This window comes from Peromyscus leucopus, chromosome 3 (assembly GCF_004664715.2).
Source record: "Peromyscus leucopus breed LL Stock chromosome 3, UCI_PerLeu_2.1, whole genome shotgun sequence".
Classification (NCBI taxonomy): Eukaryota; Metazoa; Chordata; class Mammalia; order Rodentia; family Cricetidae; genus Peromyscus; species Peromyscus leucopus.
Window position 1 is genome coordinate 106,581,063 of NC_051065.1, and position 17,899 is coordinate 106,598,961.

At 54.1% G+C, this 17,899-nt stretch overlaps 1 protein-coding gene across 11 annotated transcripts in view; it reads right to left on the bottom strand.

Annotated features, from left to right (window-relative positions):
- The window catches only part of Iqsec1 (IQ motif and Sec7 domain ArfGEF 1), a 341,513-nt gene that overhangs the window by 40,745 nt on the left and 282,869 nt on the right, over positions 1-17,899 (bottom strand). Inside the window, exon 1 of one of the 11 annotated variants that reach the window (XM_028854700.2) lies at positions 17,222-17,538. The exons of 9 other annotated variants lie outside the window; for them this stretch is intronic. In XM_028854700.2, the coding sequence (XP_028710533.1) occupies positions 17,222-17,286 (65 nt within the window). In that variant the 5' untranslated portion in view covers positions 17,287-17,538. Of the gene's footprint in view, positions 1-17,221; positions 17,540-17,899 lie in introns of those variants that run through there. One more of the 11 variants, XM_028854669.2, reaches the window with a different exon arrangement.

Genomic DNA, 17,899 nt, shown 5'->3' on the forward strand with positions numbered 1-17,899 from the left:
GAAGCCTCTGCGTCCTGGAGCTAGGCTAGAGGTGGCAGACCTTTCATTTTCCCCTCACCAGCCCCTGCAGACATTGCTAATCTATCACTGACTCCCTCCTGCTGATCTTGGGTGGAGCTTCAGCAGGGTTCCACATAGATTCCCTACATCTGATCCTAGCTGGCATAAGAGACAGACCCTGTGGGTCAGACCCAAATTACTGCAAGCTGGGTCAGCTGAGCAAGCTAGGCCAGAAGCAGCTCATCTCAGGGTATATGATCCCTTGCCTCAGTCCTAAAGGATGATAAGTTAAGGCTGGAATAGATCCTCCCCACCCCCGGGGGCGGGGGGAGAGCACTAAGTCCCATGTAGTCCCAACGTGAGAAAGGAAGTGGTGAGTACTCTCCCTCTGGAGGTATATGAGCTGCATGGGTCATTCCCAGGAGTGGGAATACTGTTTTACAGGGCTAGTCTCAATGTGAGGCCTTTAGTTACATCCCAGGGTCTCTGAGGGCCTTGCTCTCATCTGATTGCAATCCCCACTCTTTTCAGAGGCCCCTGCCACTTCCCACCTGTACAGCAACTGGGGCGTGTACAAGTGTGGTCCTTCAGCAGATAGGGGATGAGCTCCCTATGTTCAAGAAGAGGTCCTGGTGGTTGGGCAGGCCTGGTGCCACCCATGGACAAGTCCATGCTCTGCCCCAGGGCTCCCTTCCTACCTGGGGACTTCAGGCTGACGCAGAAGGCCAACTTCCTACCCTCTCCAGTCTCAAATGTTCCTGCCTCACCGAGATGGTCTGTTTTTAATTCCAGACCAAGAGAGTCAGAGATCACTCAAGGATCCCCAGAGTCCCTGCTGCCCTAATGCACCGGGCACAGGGAATCTCTCTGCTCACTGCTTTTCTGCTTGCACACTGCTTACCAGTTGTATATGTGAGCACGGACACTGGTGTCTCACTTTCCATTCCAGTACATTGAGAACAGAGTGACTGCTGCAGGAGGCTGCTGGCACAGCAGAGTTGGCATAGTGCCAGCCTGCACAGGGAAGGCTCCACTCATGAAGGAAACACTTTCTGAAGGCTGGCTACTCTGACTGGAGGTGGGAGGGCCCCAGCTACCCAGGATGGCCTCATGACTGGGACCTCTGAGGCCATGCCTATGGGTCAGAGAGAAAGTCTGCATCTCTGGACTAAAAAGCTTCAGGGGAGGGAAGACAAGAGACTCTGACAGGCCCCAGGGGCCAATGAAGATGCCACATCCTGGCTCTGGCCTTGGCTATAGTTCTAGCTATATGTGAGTCAGGGTGGGGGTAGAGGCCTCGCCTTTCTGCCTTGGATGTCTCTAATTACAGCCTGTGAAGTCATGAATGACTTTTCTCAAGAAAAACGTTGGTCAGAGGAGGCTCAAGGCGGCAGTGGGGGCACGGCAGAAGAAGGGACCTGTTGTTTACCACCAGTGCCGGCAATGGGGGTAGTGGAAGCAAGCTAAGGTCTAACACACCTAAGAACAGTCTAAGCTTCGCATGTAACTCAGCCCCGTCTCCCATCCTACAGAGCAAGCCAGTGAACTCAGAACTCAGGCAGGCTGGCTTGGACCTAGCACTGACCCATTTGCACTTGGTATTTCTTCCTTGAGAGTGAGGGTCATATACAGTCTTACCTGAGATGCAACCACACAGGTCCTACCCACCCCTACCCCGACACTGTCGATTATCTAGAGAAGACTTAGAATCGTAACCCAAAGACAATGCTGGGGGAAGACTCAGTACACTGTAAGGTTTGGGGAACAAGGAGGAGACTGCATCTTGTGGGGAACCACCCTCTTCAGGGTAGGCTGGGATTGGGCTAGAGGACCCAAGCTATCTGAGAGGCCCGGCTGTGGTTAAACATACACATTTAAGTGTCTTGGGCTAGATTCTAGGCAGCCTGCACCTGCCAGAGCCAAAGAGCCTCTTAACATGTGTGTGCATCTTGTGGCCTCCCTAGACAGGGTTTTTGATTTCCAGAATGGGAGGCTGAAGTAGGTTAGGCCAACCATTCTCAGGCCTCACAAGTTCCCATGAGGGCTTCTGTATAGCTGTTAGCTGCTTGGGGGGCATTAATTGAGGCTGATCGCCCAAAGAGGACAGGGACTGTCCTAGTCTCTTACTGGGTTGGGGTCCCATGTGCTCCATCATATCCTCAAATTAGTTGGGTGGGGTTGTTAACATAGACCAGTACAGGACCTGGAGAGTAAGCGAGGAGACTGTGTCCTCTAGGCATGGGTAGGGCTGGCATAGCTCAAGAGGGGAGGCTATCACCTTAGGTCTCTGTGGGGCAGTCCTAGGGCCAAGGGGACAGGATCTATGGGACAAGTGGCAGGAGCAGAAGGTTGGCAATGACTTGGAGAGGTTTGCTGGAGGGGAAGTAGGGGGTGCTCACAGGATTGGGAATATTAATTAGTCTCCTGAGTGGCTCTTGTCCAGCTCTCTGCCTGGGTAGCCCAGAGCCAGCTCAGGCAAACCATAGGGACACACTGCTCTTCATTCTGCGGCTTACAGAGGCTTGAGCTGAGTCAGGACTTTAGTCATTGCAAGTCCTTAGTCCTTCTGCTCTGGAATGTGCCCAGGATGTGGCCCCAGGAGCAGAGTGCAAAGACATAAAGGGATAGGTTAAGGGAAAAGAAAGTGGTGGGGGAGGCCACTCCTTGGCGGGTCCTGTACCCCACTGGTAAGTGGTTCCAGAGGACTGTCCACGGCTGGTGATGGAGGAGTCTCATGGACTTGCAGGGAGTCCTTCGCAGGAACAAGGGCGGAGCCCTCTAAGACGGACCCAGCAGAGCTGGGATGAGTGTGATTGGGAGAGAGATCATGCAGGGAGGTTGGAGAGCAGAAGGGGAGGATGTTGACACATCCAGGGGGATCTGGGCAGAGAACCAAGGGAACAGAGAGCCCGGTGAGACTAGACTGTGAGCACTGTGCTCAAAGCCGTAGAGGCAGCCAGGCCTGGAATGTGGGGGCTGTGGTGCTGGGGGGCCATTGGGAACACAAGAGTGAAAAGAAGATTTAGGGCCCAAGTCTTCAGGGGGCACATGGGCCCTGACAGCCACTCGACCAACATTACCAGGGCTCCAGCTGGGTAACCAGAAGCATAGCTCTGCAAATGAAAGGTGATGACATATACTTCTAACAGTGCAGACACTTCCCCTGCAGGGCTGGATGGAAGTGGTGTGGGGGTATCAGGTAGGTTTCCCCTTTTATCCTGTTCTCAAGTTTGCATTAACGAGAACACAATCGGAGGACTCGACAACCTGTGGCCCAGGGTGGCAGGAGCCCTCAGAGGTGGAAGGGGGGCACATTTTGCCCCTTCCACCTGCAGGAGGGAAGTTTTTTGTTGTTGTTGTTGTTTTGTTTTTTGTTTTGTTTTTTTTGGCTACTCTTTCACACACCTTTTCTCCCGCCTATCTGTTGGCCAGCTCTGACCACTTGGCTGGTCTCCCTGCCACCAACCAGTGGACACTGCCCTTACTCCTTGGCCTTATCACACAACTTCTCCTATAGGCCCTTCAGAATCTCGTTACCTGCCCCTAAAACATCAATGATCCAATCAAAGCATAGCTCCAACCACATCTCGCCTCAGCTCCCAACCTAGGGAAATCGGTCATCACTATGGCCCAGAAGGCTCACTGTCCCCCTCCACTGTACCCAAAGAGCCACCAAGCTCAGTTTAATCCCATTAGTCTCCTGGCTGATCGTCTACAGTCCAGCTCCCACCCCAGGGCCTTTTTATATACTATTTGCATGGCAGCTGCAGGCCCTGGTGGGATGAGAAGGAGGGATGGGAGTTGGAGGTATCTTTGGAAGACTGTAGTTAAGAAAGAAAACAAAAGACTGGGTTTGAGGCCAGGGTGCTGGACTTCAGGCAGGGCAGTGGTTCTGATGTTGGCCCAGGGGACAGAGGCAGGAGCAGAATTCTAGAAGGAGCTGCCAGAAGCAGGGCTCTGGGCAGGGCTGGGCTCTCTGAGGCCAGCCAGCTGCCCACCCCTCCATACCCCAACAAGACACAGCATGAACACTGCACTGGGCAGTTCAGGATCACTCTGGCTCATGCCTGCTGTATAGAGAGTCCAAGACTCACGGTCTCTGCAGCCACAGGTGTCCTGAGCGCTTGAGATACCTTGGGGCTACTCTAGTATAACCCAGCCACCACCTTCATGGGGATGCTGGCCTGGCCTCAGCTTCATAGCCTTGCCCACTTGTTACTGGTCTCAGCTGGAGAGAGAGAGGCTGCAGCCCCACTCCAGCCCACGGCCTGTGGCATTCTCTGACTGCCCGCACCCAGACCGCCAGAAGCCACCTTTATATATGTAGAAAAATATGGGTCTCCAAACAATGGGCTTTTCAGAGCAGCAGCTATTTTTAGAGCTCTGCTTACTGAACTAACACTCAGCATTTCCCCCAACTTGTCAGCTGCCGCCCAGAGCCAGGCAGGCGGCAGGAGGAGCAGAGGTCAGGAGCTGGGGGCTTCTCGAGCCATTTGGGGGCCATTCTGGTGTGCAGAGACAGATGTCAGTTTGGGGCTGCCCCAGGCTAACAGGAGAGGCATGGCTAGCAGCCTGTCCATGTGCCCCACCCAGCTCAGCATGGCACCTGCCCTCCCGACAACTGTTCCTTTATCCAGTGTGCTCTGGGTTGGAGTTGTACACTCAGGGTTGAACACCAGCCTTTTCTGAGTCTCAGTTTCCCTTTCTCACGTGGGGTGTCTGGGAGCCCAGAGGGCAGGCTGAGCCGGAACTGTTTCCTCAGTGTCCTGGGCAGCTGAGCTCACACAAGTCTGTTCATCAGTCCATCACCACAGGGAAGGAAGAAAGGGCTCCGTGTCCCTTGACCCAGACCCTGAAGCCAGGCCCTCACAGTGTCCTGTCCTGTCCACAACATGTTCTAGGAGGCTGGTCATCCTTCCGGCCTCTGAGCCAGCCCTCCCTCCCACTGCAGGCAGGAGTGGGTGCATGGGGTGGGGGGCAGAGTGGACTGCCCCCTGGCTCTGTTGGAGTGGCTTGCTCCCAAAGAGTTCTGAGGATCAACCTAGGCTTTGAGCCAGCCCCAGACATTGAAACCAATCAGCCTTGTCCATCTACAATCTCAGAGGCTCCCATTAAAGGGAACACAAGGGTCCTGGCTATGCACAAACTGTCCCTAGCCTAGGGTCAGAGAAGGCTTGGCACCCATGTGAAGAGTACAGGTGTCTCAGGAATCTAGCCCCGAGCACCCCCTCGGCAGCAGCAGGAGTGAGGGAAGGAAAGGGTACAGACACTTACAATTACCACCGCTTGGGATCTCCTGAGCCCTCTCCCCAGGGGAGGACAGAGGTTTCCATTTGTTCACAAAATGACTCCAGTACCCAAGTAGGACTGGGTACAGCAGGTGAAATGGGTGATGATGGTGACAGTGAAGGACTTGAGTAAGCAGGACCAGCTCTTCTGACCCAGAGCCCAGTGAATGAATAGGCAGGGCCAAAGCCTCGGTGCGGTCAAAATAGATAAAGACATGGCCTGGTGTAGCCTCCATCCCCCATCCCGCCTCTCATGGGTGGGAAGCCTGCAGCGGGGAGGCTTGCTGGTCACACACAGGCTGGGAAGCTCCACTTCCCAGTCTAAAATGCATAGACTCTATATAGGCAAAAGCCCATCACATCATAGCATAGTTCCTGAGCCTCAAGTCTCTAAGTATAGAGGACAGTGCAGACACACTCTCTAGGACACGCTGGGCTCAGCTGCAGGGCCACTGAATCTGCCCTGGACCGCTTCTCACAAACCCAAGATACCTGCAGGAGCTGTGCCCTAGCAGGCTAGACAAATGCAGTAGAAGCAGAGCTCCTGACACAGGCTGGCAACACACACCCTCACTTGGGAAGACAGCCAGCTGGCAAAGGGGACAGGAGCCTCTCGGTGAGTTGGGGCAGACGCAAACACCCTGCAATCAAGCCCAGCCAGACATCAGTTTGGCAAGGTGTCACTCATACAGTCACCACTATCATTCTGCAGAAAGCCCCATCATGCCTGAGGATGCTGTCCCACATCTCAGCACCAGAGTACCAAACAGGGCACAGGCCTAAACTCAGAGAAAAGCTTACACTAATGGCCCCCTGTGGCCACACCTGGAGTGGGCAGCCTTTCCAGAGACTCTAGACCACGGCCAGGGTAAGGGTTAGGATGTATCTACCTGGCTGCGAAGTTAGGCAGTCCTTGCTCATAGGAAGTCTCTGAGGGCACAGGGCTCTCAGTAAGTTATTCCAGCACAGATTGGCAGCATGCTGTGTGGTTCCCCACAATGTTTGGTCCTAAAAATCAGAATAAACTAAGCATGGTGCTACATGCCCGTATCTCAGTACTTGGGGGTCTGAAGCAGGAGGGTCACAAGTTTGAGGCCAGCCTGAGTTACAACAGCGAGCTCTTATCTCCAAACAAACAAACAATGGGTGAGCCAAGGAATAAACAAAGGACAAGAGTAAGTCGGCACCATTTTAACACCTAGAGATTGGACACAAACTTTTGACTTCTGAGCGGAGATAACAGCCAAAGACCCCGCCACCCTGGGCCTACCACCCAGGAGCGGAAGCTGCAGCCTGCTCTAGAGGCTTGCACTAGACTTTGCCACAGTCCCCACTGATCTCATCACCTGCCCACACCTAGCCTTCTACTCCCTTCACACTCCCTTCCTGTCTGTGGAGATCTGTGTAAGGCTAAAATTCAGGGCCCACTCGTCATTCCCAAGAAGCCTAATTCAGAAGGCAGAGTCCCCAGGGCAAGGCTCAAAAACATCAGAGCTCTGCAGGGATGACGGGAAGCTGAGGCCTTGCACTCTGTGAGTCCTCAGAGTGTGGTTTTCTCAGACCCCACAAAGGCCACCTCATTACACTGGCCACAACCCACGGTCTGTCACGAGAGCCACCAAGCCTCTGTATCGGGCAGTCTTGTGTCGGAGCCTCAAAGATCAGGGACACAATTTAAGAAGTCGTCAGATGGCCTGACAGGGTGGCCTGCCCTGCCTACCGAGAATGTCAGCCCATGTTTGGGATGACATCTCACAGCTCCAGAGGTACCCAGGGCTGAGCAGGTGAAGTGCTGTACGACCTGAGCCAAGTGACCACACCTCTCGGGGCTCACATTAGCTAGTGCCCCGACCACCGACCACTGGGAACATGAGGTCAAGCCAAGACAAGCCTTGCCAACAACAGCTCCCACACTGGGCTGTCCTGCCCTGTGCCACTGACTGGAGAAGGGCTCAGCCCCAGGGTTCTGTTCCGCTTGTCCAGGACAGAAGGGGGATCGGAAGAATGCTCCCGTGCTGCCACCCAGCTGAGCCCTTGATGGCTCTGGAGCCACACACACATCTTGGAGATTTGGGACAGCTCTGTTCATCCAAGTCACTCCCTGCTGGGTCCAGGAGCAAAGTTCCCCACAGTTGCCACCATGTTCTTATCTAGCCTCCCCCTCCCTCCTTCCCCTCCCCCCTTGCTTTCATGGACCACTGCCTGCAGCCCTCCCTCAGCCAGCCTACCCAGCTAGCAGGGCGGCTCTTGTTGGTTTTGAATGCACAAAGATGACCAGAAGCTTCCGACCCCAGGGCTTGCTCGGAAAGATTTTTCAGAATACACATACACACACAGAGCCAAAAATCTTCCCGGCTGAGCCAAATTAAATACAGAGTCCTCTAGTTATTTCCATACGCGCAAAATGGACTTAAATAAAGCAGCTCTCTGTGGCAGGCTCCAGCAGACAGGGCCAGGCTGGGCCCCAGGGACTCCCCGGGAGGGCTGGGGGGAGGCACAGGCTTAGGGGCCAGCCCTGGAGAGTATGGGCTGTGCCAGGGAGAAAGAGGCCTGTGTAACAGGCAGCCTCTTGGCCCACCCTGTCACCAGGGGTGCAGCTCCCAGAGGCCCCAAGTACATGGCAGAAAGCACAGGAATCGGCTCCCAGCCCGCCTGACGCATGGGCAGTCCACCATAGTTAGCATTTCATCCAAGGATTGTGTATCACAACTGAGGACCCACACACTGACCACCCAGCACCTACAATGAGGAGCACCTGGATACTGCAATTGACGATCTACTGAAGGCGAGCCAGACTCTCTTCCATTTTGTGGAGGAAAAAACCAAGACAAAGAGAGGTGAAAACTTAACCCATGCCATAGGCCTCACGGGGGGAGGGGGGGCTGTGCCAACTCGGGTGTGGATGGCCCTCCAGGACTAGGCTGCTCCCTGCTCCCTGCCTATGTCGCTTGGGTCCCTCTGGGGCCAGCTCACTACTTCTAGTCACTCAGGGCACAGCAGCCAGCAGGGTCTTACTGTATTCTCAGTTTCCTGAGACCTTCACCTGCCCCATAAACCCAGAAAGGCACACAGTGCCACTCCTGACTCCCCACGTCACTGGCACACAAGGCTCTCTCCCAGTGACCGCATACCCCTCAGGAAGGGACTGTGGCCACGGGCCAGGGACTGGGCCTCTTTGGGCCCGCACTTCTTAGCGATCAAGTAGGAATACCAGCAGGGAGTAGTTGTGCATGCCTTTAATCCCAGCACTCGGGAGGCAGAGGGGGGTGGATTTCTGTGAATTCCAGGCCAGCCTGGTCTACACAGTGAGTTCCAGGTCAGCCAGAGCTGTGTAGTAAGACTCTGTCTCCAAAACAAAAGAAAACAAGGTGGGAATACCACTGACCACACAGGGCCTCACAGTGACACACCCACAAGCCTCCCCTGGGGCCTGCAGACCAGGAGGTGCATCTGGGAGTCTTACCCCTGCATCACACCCTGGCAACAGGTGGGAGATGATGAACCTGCACCAGGAGGAGGCTCAGGCAGGGGAGCACCCTGTGGAATCAGTAGCATCCACACCCAGGGTGGGGGCGGGAGTCTGACCTAAGTATGCTCCCTGCACTGAGACAGAGCCAGAGGCATTTGGGCCTTTTCTGACCAAACTTGGTGGAGTTCTGCACCCCCCTCCACCCCCACGATGTGCCAAGAACTGTGGTAGGAGCCAGGGTTGGTCTTAAGATATTCATAAAAATGACAGCAACTAACATCTAGACCACCTACTGTGTGCCAGTCTCATCACTGGGGACCTACTATGTGCTAGGCTCCAAACGTAGCACTGAGGGATGGCCAGCTCCCAGGAGTGCAGGCTAAAGGCCGTGTCAAAGGAGCCTTAGTGGGCCAGACTCAGACAGGGAGGAGCGGGCCAGACAACTTCTCCAGGACTTGGGCTGTAGGTAACCACCAGACCCCTCGGGAGAGGTGTGGTGTGTGCTGTTCAAGTTGGGCTTGGGCTGAGGCAGAACCCAAGAACCCAGAACCCTGGATAAAGGAGAAGGGGGCTGTGCAAAGGCCAGGGACCCTGACACTGAAAGGCAGTGTCAAAGGAAACAACAGGCTGACCAAGAGGAGGGAGGCAAGAGCCTCAGCCTGACTCACAGCAGGCTACACTCCTCAGCTGAGAACCAAAGTGAACAGATGTCACGGGAGAAGCCAAGAGCCCGTTTCCGCGGCCTCACTCTCAGGGAAACACATCTTATACACAACCATAGGCACAGCCTCTTCCACACACCAGGCCTCCCCAAACGGTCAGCCATCAGGGCATCACTAACTTGAAGATGGCCCAAGCCCAAGGTTCTTGGGATGGAGCCAGCGTGGCCAGGGGCTGTGCAAGGCACCCACCCCAGGGAGAGCATATCTCCAAGGCCAGGACAAGGCAGACCATGAGACAAGTTCCAGACTGAAAGGCAGAGGAATTTGCTTCCAAATAAGAGATGGCAATAAGATGAACTGCCCATGGGAATCATTAATACTATTCTCTACTTCTGTAGACATTTGAAATGTTCTATAACGGGGGCTGGAGATATGGCTCAGCAGTTAAGAACACTTGCTGCTCTTGTGGGGGAAATGGATTCGATTCTCAGCACCCACATGGAAGCTTACAAAACCAGTTCCAAGTAACCCAATGCCCTCTTCTGGCCTTCAGGGGGACCACACAGACACATGGTGCACATACATATATTCAGGCAAACACTCACACACATAAAAAATAATAAATCTTTTTTTAAAAAGAAAGAAATTTTCATTAGTAAAGGCTTACTAAGACTTGCTATTTACATCAAGGTCTCTTGCCCTCTGGGGCCATTTGGTCCCAAAATAGAACAAACTCAAAGTGCATACACTTAAGCTCTGACGGAGCAGTCAGGCCCAGAGGGGCCCTGAGCTGGCCGGTGCAGCTGCATAGGCTGCTTCAAGGAGCAAAGAGCCAGTCCCCATTCCCAATCCCACCAGGACTCACAGCTTGGGGACCCACTGGGAAATCACACCGCAACCAAGTGTGATGGCTGGGTTCAAACACGTTAGCAGGAACCACAGAGGGGCTAGCAGGCACGGAACTCCCACTGCCTGCCTGATTCCCCTGTCCCTCCTGTCACGGTGAGAGTAGAGAGTTGACCCTATACTGTCTTGAAACCCACTGGACAATCTTGAGAAAGAAAAGAGAACGTCCCATGGCTGGCAAATGGGTCCAGAGAGGCAGGACCACTGGACACCCAAGCCTCCTCCATCCTCTCCAAATGGCAGTGCACCCCAGCACCCACCCATAGGGGTACTCAGGAGCCCCACACTGTCAGTGGGGGTCTGGGTAGACCCAGAAGGGTCCTATAGACTCTGGTCTCTCCATAGCTGCTCTCTCCACTCTTGTGAGCATCTTCACCCAGGGTTCTAAGCCTGTGTGTCAAATCTCCACAGTGCCAGGGCAAGGCCAGAGGTGCTCTCACTACTTCCACCCTTCCTCAGTTTCCTTGCCTGTACAATGGGATGATGGCAGCAATTCCCCAGTGTTCATGGGCAGTTCCAATGAGTGTGTGAAGCTCAAGGGCCCTGGAGTGCAGCTTGTGCTGTTCTTATTCTGTTGCCTGGCCACATCCCAGTCTCAAGCCTGAGCTAACATCAGACCCATTAGAAGTAGTTGGGGCTTTGCCTAAACCCAGCACCCTCCTCCTTTCCTGCTGTCACGGGCTGGGCACCTGTTGTGTGCGATACCCATGTTGCGTCCCTCTGCACAGCCCCTGCCGACAGATAAGGCAGCAGGAGCTCAGCGCCGTGACCACTTCCCTCAGTAACACATCTAGAGAGGGGCAGATCTGGGACTCGGGCAGGTTCCTACAACTCTCGTTGCCATCCTCAGCCACGGTCATTGCTTCCAACCTGGGGTGGTGGTGGTGGTGGGGCTAAGGAGCCCCCGCCCCCTGCCAGGACTGAAGCCAAGCCCCGAGCCTTGGGCCTCAGGTGCCAGAAGCAGCACCGACAGGACCAGAACCACCAGAGTGGACCAAAGCTCCGCCCAACATAGGCCGCTCACTAAGCCCAAGGCACCACAGCCCTACTCCATCTGCCTCTGGGCTGGGTACTCTCCTCAAGGTCTACACTGCCCAGTATCCCTGGCTTTAGGATTCTGCCCCATAGAGCATGCAGACCAAGCCTCCCTCTTCACCCTAGCTGAATGGCAAGCCACCTCTTTCCAATCTGTGGGCAAAGCAATCCCCTTCATCTCTGTGTGTGTCTTAGCAGAAGTTCCAACAGTACTGCAGGCACACGAGTCTGTGGACCTTCAGCACTTCCTACTGCTCTGCCCTAATCCCACTCTGCCTTGTCAAAGCATGGCAGTTCTTGGCCTCTAACTGTTATGTCTGCCTTCCCCCACCCCCCCCCACCCACCCCCCCACCCCCCGCTCTTTTTTTTTAGAAACAGGGTTTCTCTATATAGCTTTGGAGCCTGTCCTGTAACTTGATCTGTAGACCAGACTGGACTTGGACTCACAGAGATCTGCCTGCCTCTGCCTCCGCTAGGCTCCTTCTTTTAAACCTAGTTTTCCCTGTAGCCAGAAAATAAAATTAACTGCTTCTGCCACGAAGACATTTCCTCTGAAACATAGTCCTATGCTAGTCTAGTGTTGGGGAGTCACACCAGCCTGACTACTCAGTTCAGTGCCACCATCTATCACTACTGGTTTCTGTCACTTCAACAGAGTGTTATGCGAATCAGTGCCTCCTGTCCTCACAGCTACTCAACCGTCACGTGTCATCATCTACACTTTATACATGGGGAAACTGAGGTACAGAAAGACTATGGGATGTAATTAGATGGCAGAGGCCGTGGGGAGCAGAGCTGAGGCTGTGAGTTGGGGCACAGGTGGTCCAGTAACAAGTCTGCTCCCAACAAATGGGGAGAGGAGCATACTCATCTACAGGTGACCGCAAGGGTCTTCACAGAGGTGGAAACAGGAAGCCAGAAAAGGTGGGGGGGAATCAAGAGCCAGTGAGGGCCAAGCCTGTCTAGGTGGTCTCCTCTTGAGAGAGGGGTGACCCTTCAAAGTTTATTAATAAACACACACACACACAACCATCAAACACACCAGAGTAATGACAACTATAGCTACTGTCTAGCAAGCACTTAGTGGGACTACAAGATCTGGTCCAAAGGCTCTCCCTGCATCTGAGTGTCCAAACCACCCAGCCTGCAGTCAAATGAGAAATAAAGGACCACACACTTGTAACTTTTAAAGCAGGTCTCTTGGAGAATGTATTCAGGCTGCTGGCAGACTCTAACACAGGCTGGGCAGCAGGCAATCTGGGGGAACCCTTTCTGTTTGTGTGCATGAGAGGCTGCTTCCAGCTGGGGCCTCTTCCCAACCTTCCAGTTTATTAACCATCCTCCTCCCCTCCAGGAGATTAAGTTCGCCGCCCACAGCCATCTGTCCTTTCATGTCAGAAGCCATGGGTTTCTTTACCATGTGGAAGCCTGCCGTATTTGGATTGGTCCCTCCGTGAATCAGGGGACAGTCAATTTTTGTCCCCAAGCCCCCAGACCATGCATAGCTGTAGCTGGGCTGCACACAGGATAAAAGTGTAAAAATAAATAAAAAAATAAATAAAAAATAGCCCCTGTAGAGTCCATTCTTGTGGTCGGTGAGGAAAGAGACAAGACGTCAGGAAAGCCTGGCAAATTGTCACAGACCAGGGTACAGGCTGGGGCACTTGGGAAAATTTGGGGAATCCGGACACCAGGGATACCAGATCTATTTACACTAGTGACATTTTGCCAGACATGAATTAATCCCAGAGGAAACAGATCCTGGCTGTGGTACACACAGGCCCCGAAGCCAGGCAGACAGGGTGCAAATCCCAGCTCAGTCTTCCCTGGCTGGGGACTCTGCACCCCTTCCCCACATCTGAAATGAAGCACAGAAGCCTGTATTTCTAAATGAAGAAACACATACATACACACCACTGCTACGCACAGCCATGTGGCTATTACTGAGCTGACCTTTGAACAAAAAGGGAAAGCAAATGCAGTGAGTCTCTCAGCTTTGCAAGCATGGAGGAAGTCTCATGAACGCCCCAGAGTGCCTTCAGTTCAAACTCAACTGTCACTGTGGCAAAAGACCTTGCACCAAGGGAAAAAATGTGAAGGAGACCACTTCCATGATAAGCAGAGACGCTGTGGCCATGTACAAACGACACAGACAACAAACTGTAAGCAAGTGGCCTCAGAGTGTTGCCATGTAGGGTCCCCAAACCAGTCTTCAGCATAGAACAAGAAGAGAAGATGGTGGGGTCCATTTTAATCCAACAGTCCTGTCCCAGAAGGGAAAAACTGGGCAGTGACAGTGGCAACCACTCACCCGGCTCTGGGCAGAGCTGCTCATCTCACCCCCACACCCACTCAGTCACAGTCTCTTTCATGGGTGAGACAATCAAGGCTCAGAGAGGGGAGGCAACATACCCAATACTGCTCAGCTGGAAGGGCCAAAGTCAAGACTCTGGTACATACAGAGCAACCTTGGTTCCTCTATCAGTTCAAGGCCTGGCGAAGGAGGTGCTCACGAGGTGTCAGGGGAATGAAAGAACACAGGCAACCCCGGGCTGAGTACCCCTTGGGTCAACCTCTTCCAGGTCAGGAGAGCATGCCATACCTGTTCACACTTGCCTTCCTGGATGCAGTGGTCAATCTAATCACGGGCCAGGTGCTGTGCTAGGTATGGGCACATGGCATGGGTCATCACTCAGTAAGGGTACCGCTACAGAAGCCAGAGTTGGGACAAGCCCAGCTGGCACTGTGCCATATTTTCCCCATAATTGCCATCAATTTTCTCTCTGCAGCAGCTCCCGCAGTGAATCAGTCAGATCCTCTAAGGCCACAGCAATTAATTCTTCAAGAGCCTTAATGGCCTCTAAAGTCATTAGAATCTGCTTTTCAGGACTCAGGGTAAATCACGCTCAACAGCCTTGAGCCTCCACTCCTCAGACAAACACACCTCCACAGGGAACCTCTCCCAGGCCTCCAGCCACGGCCCAGTCCCAGCCCACTAGAGCTTGGTAGTTGCCTTGCCTCTGTGCTTACTGGGCGGATATTTCACACGTCATCATCATTCAAAGGAAATTTACAAAAGAGGAAGGAAGAAAACACAGCGGGTCACTGGCAGCTGGGAAGTGTACAGTGCTGACTTGGACAAACCGGACAGCAGACTGGAGGCTCCAGGGCTGGCCAGCCGTGGAAGGCCACCCATACCTGCATAGTTCCTGCCAGGTACTACTTTCATACCCTATCATTAAAAGGGAAACTGAGGCCCAGAGGGCTATGGTAAGTTGCATAAACTCACCAAGTAAGCTGTGATTTGAAAGAACTGTCTACCTATGCCATCTTCCTGCTGCCCTGAGCTGCTCTGGACTCCTGATACTCTAGCAAACCAGGATTCCATGTCTGCAGAACGTAGCCAGAGAAATGTGCCTGCACACGTGCATGCACGTCACACACACACACACACACACACACACACACAGAGCGCTTGTCCAATCCCTTCCACAAACACCCATCTGCCCAGTCATCAGGCTATTCATCCATGCAGCTGTCAGTCCTGTCCATGTTTTAAGCCAAAACTGTGTAAATATTAGCACAACTAGTTCATAGTCCGACTTCCTTGAACGAAAGCCTCAAGTCCTGGCAGGGGCCTCCAGAGGCCTACTCCCTATCATAACATCTGGGCCTGAGCCCCTTGAGCTGCTGTGGTCCAGGTATGGCCACTGGGTTCTCTGCCTTTGCTTGTGCTCTTTTAGAAATCAAAGGTAAACAATCCTGCGTTGCTGTGATGTGGAAAAAACGGTGAAGCATCAGGTGGCCCATGCTATTCAAAAAGACTGTGCATACAGGATAGTGTGCCAGCCTGAGAGTGACCTGAGGCACAGAGACTGGAGTTCTTGAAGTCTCTGGAACATGCTGGCTCCTATCTGAGTTTAGGAAGCAGGGGATGGCCAGGTGAAAGGACTATAGGTAAGATGTAAGACGGTCCCAGGAAGTCTCTGTAGCCAAAGGAGCACCTAGCTCAGCCTCCGCAACATCCATGAGTCTCTCCAGCCCTTCCAGGTTTCCTTAGAAACCAATGGGGTAGGGGTGGGGGGTTGTCCATCTGCTCTGTGGCTGACGGGCTACACCTGAGCAGGGCTCCTTGCTCTCCAGGACACCTGGCCCCACTGTGGCTTCAGAGCAGCTGTCAACCAGCAAGTCAGATCCAGGATCTAGGCAGGAACCCCTGCTGCTGGAAGACTTCCATCAGAGGCACAGAGCAACTTCTGCTAATGGATGTGGGACAGAAATACAGTGGAGGCAGCCATGGACATACCAGCTGAAGTGGTGACACTGGGGAGATTCTAATGAAGGAGAGGGAAAAACCCCTCATCCCCTTCAGGTCTAGGGGAGAAGAAGTATGGCCAGAAACTGCTGACCCATTTCCCGTGGTCACATTGTGAATGAACATGGTCACCCCTATACTGCTGGCTGCATGAGGACTAAAAACACAACTCTGAACTATGTTCACTGTTGTGCCCCTAGTCCTTGCTCTCCAGGGTAGAGGCTGGTATACATACACTAGGCACTTAATAAACAAGAATCTTAGTACTGATGAGACTGAAGGCCCAGACTCTTTGCTCTCTAGCAATATGAAGGTGCTGGTACAACAGGACAGGAAATCAGACACTGGATGGGACAGCTGAGGAAGTGTGCAGGGTGTTGACCACCTGTGGGATCTGATTGTGACCTCCGATCCCAAATGAAGCCCACAATTCTAGACAGATGGCTGTGCAGCTGCAGCTTGCCTGGCCTCTGCCTCAGATACTGGAAGTACTGGGTCTTAGGAGATGGCCCCCCTTCCCACAGCCCCACATGAAGCTTCAGGCCAGAAACCCATGCTTGGGGTGGGGACAGGGTACTGCAGAACACACTTATGTTTTCATTGCAACTGCCAGGCAGGCTTTGGGAAATTTTGAAATGAAAGATTAAAGGACTCCAGGTGGGTTTCCCCCAGGGAGACCCAGTCCATTTGTCAACAAATCCCCTCAGCCCCACACCCCTGCTCATGGAGGGGCCTGCAAACAGCTCAGGGGCAGCTGTGCTGCCAAGCAAGAGGAAATCAATATTCCTAGCACATACACACACAGTCTCTCTCTCTCTTTTCATAAACACAGGCCTAGGGTACTCAGACAGCCTCCCACAGACCCCTAAAACCAAGAGTGGCCAGCTTCTCTGAACCATCAGACTCCTTCCTGGACCAGGCACAAGCTTCACTCCAGCAGGTAAACAACACCCACAGTCCCAGCTAGCAGCCCCACTCACATCTGTACTTGGTCAAAAACAGCAGCCACACAAACTCCAGGTACCCCAGCACCCACCCAGGTGGCCTGCCAGGTGTGCAGTATCTACACACACACACACACACACACACACACACACACACACACACACACACACACCACATCCTTGCTGGAATCTCCCCGACAGAGTGGATACATAAATGCAGATATACCCAGGGTCTCCAACAATCAGACTCGTAGGGAGAGACCCCTGGCCCCCGGTGCACTGAAATCAGATACAAGACACAGGCAGAAGTGGGTACCCTTCCTGACACAGACTACAGGACATTTGTTGTCTTGCCCTTCACACACACACACACGGAATCTAGTTTCCCACTCATCCCCACAGAACTCCTGTGCCCACAACCCACTTCTCTCCTAACACACCCTCACTAACACAGACCCGCTTCTGGCAGGCAGGCCGGGCACTCTGCCCTGACAGTCACACCCATCCCCGCAGCCCCCCTCTGGCACACAGGATCCCCACCACTGGCGACCCCGCCCCGGCCGGGGCCCACCTCCCTCCGCTCTTGCTTGGCCGGCCTTACCCGCTGTCAAGCTCCAGCTCCAGCAGGGATTGGGTCCTCTCTGAGTTGCAGTGCAGGCACCACATGACGGCCGCCGCGGGAGCGGCCCGGACCGGCGCCCGGGGACCCAGGCCGAGCCGCGCGCCCGCGACTGCCCCCGCGGCCGCCGGACCCCGGGGCTGATCCCCCACAACCCGTCCGCTAGCCACGCGCCCTCGCCAGTCCCTCCGGCTTGCGCCTGTGGGTTCACGCAGCCCTATGTCCCAGAGTCCAAGCGCCGGCCCAGTGCGACCCTCCCGCCGCCGCCTGCCTGGCGTAGCGCAAGTCCGGCCGGAGGAATGTGGTCGGGAGGGGCGGGGCCACAGGGCGGGGGTGGGGCTCTCATGGGGGCGGGGCCAGAGCCGCGAGTTCCGGGAGGAGCGTAGATTGTGCTCTTGCCAGCGCAGCAGCAGAGTCACAGACTTGCAGCACCGGGTGCGGGACTGCCAAGCCCTTGTGTTCCCCACGTGTAAGCGCAACAGGTAGAACGCGCCGAAACCCTAAATCTGCGCCAATCCTGACTGGCTTCAGCGTACAAAACTTTGCACTCCCAAACAGAGGAGCAACAAGTGGTTCTGGGGCTTTTTGACGCGCCTGTCCTAGATCTGGGGGAAAGAGATTTGTTTCTCTCCAAACATACCCACATACCCTTTGCGGCTA